General features: G+C 31.5%; 1 protein-coding gene across 1 annotated transcript; it reads left to right on the forward strand.

Moving 5' to 3' along the window:
* The first annotated feature begins 2,505 nt into the window (after positions 1-2,505).
* Positions 2,506-3,456, forward strand: LOC136092068 (ATP-dependent DNA helicase PIF1-like). Its single transcript, XM_065819786.1, has one exon. It carries the CDS (start codon positions 2,506-2,508, stop codon positions 3,454-3,456), a length of 951 nt encoding a protein of 316 aa, XP_065675858.1.
* The last annotated feature ends 4,421 nt before the right edge of the window (positions 3,457-7,877 follow it).

The following is a 7,877-nucleotide window of genomic DNA, read 5'->3' on the forward strand; positions in this document are numbered from 1 at the left end:
CAAGCTTTTTAAAGTTAATGTATATATATATAATCAACTTTAAAAAGCTTGAGTGGACAATAAGTAACAGTAAGCAAAAATACAACAACAATTATTATATTGGAAATTTTGGGTGACATGAAACATTAATTTTTGCGCAATTTAACTGAATGGATTGAAGATTTAGAGTTTACATTAATTAAAGTTTAATTAAAGTTTAAATTAATTTAAAGTTTACATTAATTAAACAAACATCAGAAGCTCTTAGGAATATTTTAAGATGCACAGCTTCACTTCTTGATGATTTAATTCAAGAAGCATTTTAGCGGTGAAAACTTTACTTAAAGGGTCAGTCAATATCTGGGAGGAAGATGTAAGAAAGGAGAGTTGTAATATATCTTTACTAAAACTATTTGATGATAAATTGCAAGAAATTTTACCAGATATTGAAGAATGCAAATTCAGAGAGCTTTGAAGTTGTTACAGTTATTTCTGGTTATGTGGTTAAAAAGTTTAATAAAAAGATCAAATGTGGTGTTTGCAAAACTTTTCTATTAGCTGAATCTGGCGAGGTACAATGCCAATATTTTGAAAAACTTTCTTGTGGAGGATTGATTTTACCAGCTTTTGATTTTAAACATTATGTTTCAAAAGCATTTGCAATATTAGATACTGCCATTTTTCTTATAAGAGACTCAACTCTTTGCGATCGATATGTTGCAGAACGTGCTACTTCATTTTTATGCGATGAACATCAAGTTATTGGTGTAAAACTTATCGCGTTGTTACAAATATTTATTTTAACAATGAACAGAAACAATTTTCTGATGAAATTCGAAAGAACAGTGTAAAGGATTTTAAAAGCAGACAGAGAAAAAAGTTGAAGCTGAATTAGATGAACTAATCAATGTTAAATTGATTATACCAATTGTATATATTTCCTTTATCATTAGGTTTTTGTTTATCGTTTTATATATCTCGTTAATATTATTGAGATGTTGTTTTTGAGAAATACATTTCTTATGAGGTACATATTTATGTTAATAGAGTCATTACAAATTTTATTATTTTATTATTTAATAAATTTATTAAAATTTTTTATTGATGAATAAAGTTCAATATAATTTTATTTTATCTTAGCGGTGTAAGTTTTTTTAGAAACATAATCATCAGGCAAAGGAAGTGTCTAATTTATGATACATTTATCATATTTGTCAGACAAATTTTATTTTATATACACACTTCCGTAAATTAAACCCCTGTAAAAATTATAGTTTTAATTGTGGTAAGTGTGGCCAATCATTCTATACAATATATTTTTGTTTTGAAAAGTTACCCTTCTAATTTTTTGCTCCGAAAAGCAAGATATCCAGCCGTATAATTATAGTAGGCCATGTTGGTACATAAGCGGTATAGAGTGTGCACATAAATGGTATAGAGTTTTTGTGTATCGCAATGTTAGTAATGCAACAGCTTTGACTGCTGTATGTTTTAATTGTGCTGACCATTTTAAATTACTTGTAATGAGGATACCAAAATCTCTTTTATCCATGCTTTATATAAGGTTACTTTCTATATATATATGTTTGTGTGCCACAAAATTTGAAATCAATTTTTGAAAGCTTTTTTCTCAACCAATTTTGCTCAAATTTTGCACACTTAATCATTTTCGATGACAATACAAGGAAATGGAAAAATTTGACCAAAAAAAGTTAATTAAGTTAACAAAAATTTAATTTGTATTTCCCCATACATTTTATTTATTTGATATAAATTGCGTATTACGTCACAAAAATCATTGATTTGCAAATTATTTGCAGTTTCGAAGACATTAAAGCGCAGCGATTCAAAACCTATTGTTTTTTCTATGCTTTATATTCTACTTTCTATATATATATATGTTTTTTACTTTCTATATATATATTTTACTTTGTATATATATATTTATATAATTTATATTATATATTTATATAAATATATATATATATATATATTATTTATATAAATATATATATATATATATATATATTTATATAAATATATATATATATATATATATAAATATATATATATATATATATATATATATATATATATATATATATATATATATATATATATATATATATATGTTTTTTACTTTATATATATATTTTTACTTTATATATATATCTACTTATATATTATATACTTATATTTATATATATATTTACTTTATATATATTTTTTACTTTATATATATATTTATTTATATATATACCTTCTGTTATATAAGGGGTCACTGGGAGGATGGACCGTCATTTACCGCCATACTCGTGGGAACACATATGAAAAACAAAACAAACAACCGGCCTGCTAAACCTATGACGACTGAAACCGCTACACAACGGAAAAGACGATTGAAAAAGGAAAAACAAAAACAAAAATTGGAAAAGGAAAAACAAAAACTTCCTACGAGTTATGCGATAGCAATGGAAAGACACAGAGTTCTTCTTCATAGATGAAATATCGATGGTTTCCTATGAAATGCTCTGTATGATTGACTCACTGCTGAAGCAACTGAAGAACAATAATGATCTATTCGGCGGAATAAACGTCCTACTGGTCGGAGATCTGATGCAGTTGCCATCAGTAAGAGGAAAGCAAGTGTTTAATCAGCCTGATAGAATGATACTTGCTACACACCTATGGCGCCTGTTCACACTGATAGAATTGGCTGAGAACATGAGACAACAAGGCGATACAACATTCATTGAAGTCCTGAATGCTCTACGGGTTGGTGAACTTCGAGAACGACATATGGACATCCTAATGAAGAAAGTCACCACAGAAGCCAATGGTGAATTCTCTGTAGAGAAAGCGTTGCGCATATACCCGACTAACAAGAAAGTCGATGAACATAATCAAGCTGTCCTGGCACATTTCAAAGCAAAGAACACTGAAATGTATAAGATCAGAGCTCAGGACAGACTTGTGGATGGTCCAGATAACAACATCGACTACGACAAGATAACTCCTACCGACATCAATAAGACAGCTGCCCTTCCAAGAGAGCTAGAGATATTCGTAGGTGCAAAGGTCATGCTGAGATCCAACATCGATATCTCCAAGGGCTTAGTCAACGGTGCAATTGGCTTTATCATAGAAATTATATGGCCCTACTTCCGAAGAGCGCAAACACATGCAACAGATGTACCATCAATAAGAATTGACTTCGGTAGAGACGGTATACACATCATTGAGCCGATATCGAAGCAATTCCAAGCGAAACGAAATGCCGGAATAATCGAGAGAAGAATGCTACCTATAGTGCTATCGTGGGCTTCAACTGTACACAAGATGCAAGGCAGTACAGTAAACTATGCAGTGATTGACCTAGGATCTGATTTGTTCGCAGAAGGTCAGGCATATGTTGCACTAAGTCGAGTGAGATCTCTGGATGGCCTACAGATACAGGAATTGGACACAGTGTTATAAAATGGGTTCTAACCTTGACTTTCTGACCCGAGAAAACCCTTTTGTGGAATGATAGCCCACACTATGGGAATCACTTGGATATAAGTATTAAAATCAGATTACAACGTCCTGGCAAGTTATTGACAGGGCCGTACCGAACGGGGGGGGGGGGGGAGTGAAAATGAAAAAAACAAATTTTACCGACAAGATTTTTTTTTACCGACAAGATTTTTTTTTTTTTAGAAGCCAAATTTCAGTTTTAACTGACATAAACCATAATTTTCGAGTTTTCCGTCAAAAACCGACAGAATATAGTACAAAATATAGGTTATTCCAATAAATATGAACTAGGGAAACAAAAAGACATATTCTGAGAGTTTATCGTGTATCTAAAATGAAAATTATGCTTTAAAATAAATATTTAGGTTCCTCATCAGCTAGAAAACTATTTCCTCCAAACACATCAATTAGTATAAAAGAACTTGTTCAAGTTCAGGCAATCACAGGGCTTTCAAACAATGACATCAAGAGACTAGCTGCTACAATTAATCAGTCAACTTCACAACATATTGTTGAGAAAAACTATGCTGTAAAATTTGATGCAGTTAGTAAGCAGCTTTCTCACCATTTCACGAGTTCATTGATTAAAGATCATGCTAAATGTGGAAGGACTGTCATTCATTGCAAGGACTTCAAAGAGCTTAAAAATGAACTCATTTCTATGAGAAGCACATCAAACAATCATATTGTGAAAGTTGGAATTGACGGTGGGGCAGGATTCCTGAAAGTAAGCCTTGGAATTATTGAATTAAATCGTAAACCTAACACTCCCCCAGCAAAACTCAATTGCACATACAAGTTTTTCAAGGACATTGGAGTTAAGCGGCAACTTATTATTGCTGTCTCTGAAGACCTGCAAGAAAACTACTCAAATGTGTCTCAAATTTTCGAATTGATCAATATGAGAGACCAAGATTTTGTTTTGTCCTGTGACCTAAAACTGGCAAATGTAATTTGTGGTCTCCAAGCACACTCAAGTGCACACCCTTGCACCTGATGTGAGTCAAGTGCAAAGGACCTTTTAAATCAAGGAAAATTAAGAACTTTCCAATCTCTTGATCAGAATGTCTCACTTTTCAATGCAGCAGGATCAAACATCAAAAGAGCTCGTCATTACATGAATGTTGTTCATTCTCCTGTAATTGATCTTGCTGGTGGCACATTAGTTTTGGACTTCATACCGCCAATGGAGTTGCATCTCCTTATTGGTGTTTTCAATCATCTCTTTGCTGCCCTACTAAAAGTTTTCCCTCAAGGAACTCTTTGGACTGATTCACTGCACATTAAACAACAGCCTTATCATGGAGGGCATTTTGCAGGAAATGAGTGCAGGAAGCTGCTAAAAAATATTGATCTTCTTCAATCTATTGTCGAGAAACACTCATGTATGCTGCAATACCATTAGTTGATGTATTTCGAAAATTCAATGCAGTAGTCTCTGCCTGTTTTGGATGCGTTCTTGATCCAAGTTATGTACAAAAAATTGAAGCTTTCAGAGTGGCTTATGTGGCACTGCAAAATGTTTCTGTGACACCAAAGGTTCATGCTGTATTTTTTCATGTGAAAGATTTCATTGACAAACACGGCCAAGCTCTCGGACTTTACTCAGAACAAGCAACAGAGGCAATGCATCACAACTTTCTAGTGCATTGGCAAAGGTACAAACGACCTAACCATCATCCTGAATACAGTAAAAAGTTGCAATGCTGCCTTGGGGACTTTAATAGTAAACATTGCTTGTGAAAAGAGCCATTTTAGAATGATTTTTTCTTGTATTAGAATATTTATTTTAAAGCATAATTTTCATTTTAGATACACGATAAACTCTCAGAATATGTCTTTTTGTTTCCCTAGTTCATATTTATTGGAATAACCTATATTTTGTACTATATTCTGTCGGTTTTTGACGGAAAACTCGAAAATTATAGTTTATGTCAGTTAAAACTGAAATTTGGCTTCTAAAAAAAAAAAAAAAAATCTTGTCGGTAAAATTTGTCTTTTTTCATTTTTTACCCCCCCCCCCCACGTCTTTGTCGTTCGGTACGGCCCTGTCAATAACTTGCCAGGACGTTGTAATCTGATTTTAATACTTATATCCAAGTGATCCCCATAGTGTGGGCTATCATTCCACAAAAGGGTTTTCTCGGGTTAGAAAGTCAAGGTTAGAACCCATTTTATAACACTGTGTGGACTATGCCTGCCGGATTGTAGCAATATTCAAATTGAAAAATATATGTGATCTTTTCTAAATATATGTGATCTTTTCTAAATATATATTCAATCATTTTCAAATATATATTCAATCTTTTTCAAATATATTTAATCTTTTTCAAATATATTTAATCTTTTTCAAATATATTCAATCTTTTTCAAATATATTCAATCTTTTTCAAATATATTCAATCTTTTTTCAAATATACTCAATCTTTTTCAAATATACTCAATCTTTTTCAAATATATATTCAATATTCCTGGGGAGAACGCGGGCAATCGGCTTTTGGTTGAACAAAACATTGTCAACATTTAAAAATACTTTAATAATATTATTTATAGAAAAAGCGTGTAGTTATAAAAAGCAGTTATACTTATACCGATATGGATAGTTTTAGCAAAGTTGCATCTTTGTTAGAGGAAGCTTCTATTCTTCTTCGCACAAATCAAAGCACAAATATCAGCAGGCCACAATCGGAACTCACAATAACCTCCACATTACAAAGAGCTAGAGGAATGCTCAATGAAAGTGGCTCATCGGGTATTTTTAGGCGCCTTAATAGAAACGATAGATTAAGGTCGTCAGCACCATACAGTAGCAATATAGGCAACCACATAGGCAATCAAAATAAATCAAAGAAAATGACAAAAACATTAGAATTTGCACTAATTTCATCTACAGAAAATGATGAAGAACATTTCCTAAAATAGGATTCTGTAATTGCAAATGGAATTTTGATTATCAATGAATTCGATAGTGAACAAATAATAAGAGAGAAAATAAAGGAGTCGTTGCATGAAAAATTTCCTTTGCTGGGTTCACAAGAATTCGATTTTGTTAAAGTATCACGAAAAAAAATATCAAAATTAAATAAATGCTCAAATATTGATTACTCATATGATGTTGTAAAAAAACTAGCTGGACAAGGGCTTTTATATTTACAGCTAAAAGAACGATGCAATGATCATCAAATGATCATTCCAACGGAAGTTATTGAAATTCCATCAGCTTCAGTTGTATCAAAAAGTTCACAACTAATACCTGAACTATTGATCTTCTTGATCTATTGATCAAGAAGATGTTAATGAAGTTGATATACAGGAAATAAAAGAACTTACATCAGCTTCATTTGTAGCAAAAGGTTCAGTTGATAAAAATATATATATTGAAATTGATTTTGAAAACCAAAAAATTAAGGAAATTAAAGAAAATAATCTTCAGGATCCAATAGAAATTTTAAGGTTTCTTCAAAAAACAATGATCAAGGGCAGAGTTCAAGATATAGAAAACATTGATGAAAACACGGATAAAGATTCTGAGACAAACTTTATTTGTATCGATCGACAAAATATTTTAATGTCAACATTTGCTGAATTAGAATCCGTTGAAAATTTTTTAATTACATTTGAAGTTGACTTTATGGGAGAACTAGCTAAGGATTATGGTGGTCCAAGGAGAGAGTGGATACGAGAATGCAATAGAATGATTAAAGAGAGATTATTTGATAGTGGTTTGAGAGAACTCTTTGCTGAGGAATATTACTTTGTAGGATTGTTACTTGGTATTGCACTCTTTCAAGGAGGGCAGCTACCAACATATTTACCAGACAGCATCATTATTAAGATCACCGAAAATACAGCAGATATTTGTATATCTAATATACAAAAAGGTTTAAACAAGTTTAATTTGATAAGGTTTTTCAAAGAGTTTCCACAATTACTTGAATTATTAAGACCTTCAAAAGTACAATTCACAGCAAAAATGCTTTTAAAATTATTAAAGCCAAAATTTTCATCAGAAGGGTCGACAGCTTTAGTTAAAGAAAAAGAGATTTATTCTATGTTTGTGAAATATGTCAGAGAGGTAATTTTTTTTAAAATGTAAAACATTGATCACTGTGATGTTTTAGATGTTACATATAATATATTATTTAGGTTGCCAGTGGTAGAAGAGAGTGTGTTTCATTGGCAAATATTCTTTCTTTCGTCACCGGAGCTTCAGAAGAGCCTCTACTTGGGTTTGCATTGCAGCCGTCTGTTGAATTTATTCCTACTATTGAAGCTGATGAAAAAGTAAAAGATCTATTATATTTAATAAAATAGTAGTATTTAACTGAAAGATTTTGCTCATACTGAAAATAAATATCGGAATAATTTATTTCATTCAAATT

Source organism: Hydra vulgaris, chromosome 15 (genome assembly GCF_038396675.1).
Source record: "Hydra vulgaris chromosome 15, alternate assembly HydraT2T_AEP".
In the NCBI taxonomy this organism is placed as follows: Eukaryota; Metazoa; Cnidaria; class Hydrozoa; order Anthoathecata; family Hydridae; genus Hydra; species Hydra vulgaris.

Bases quoted from the DNA above. Each gene is read 5' to 3' on its own strand.
- LOC136092068 (XM_065819786.1), top strand. From the start codon at position 2,506: ATGCTCTGTATGATTGACTCACTGCTGAAGCAACTGAAGAACAATAAT.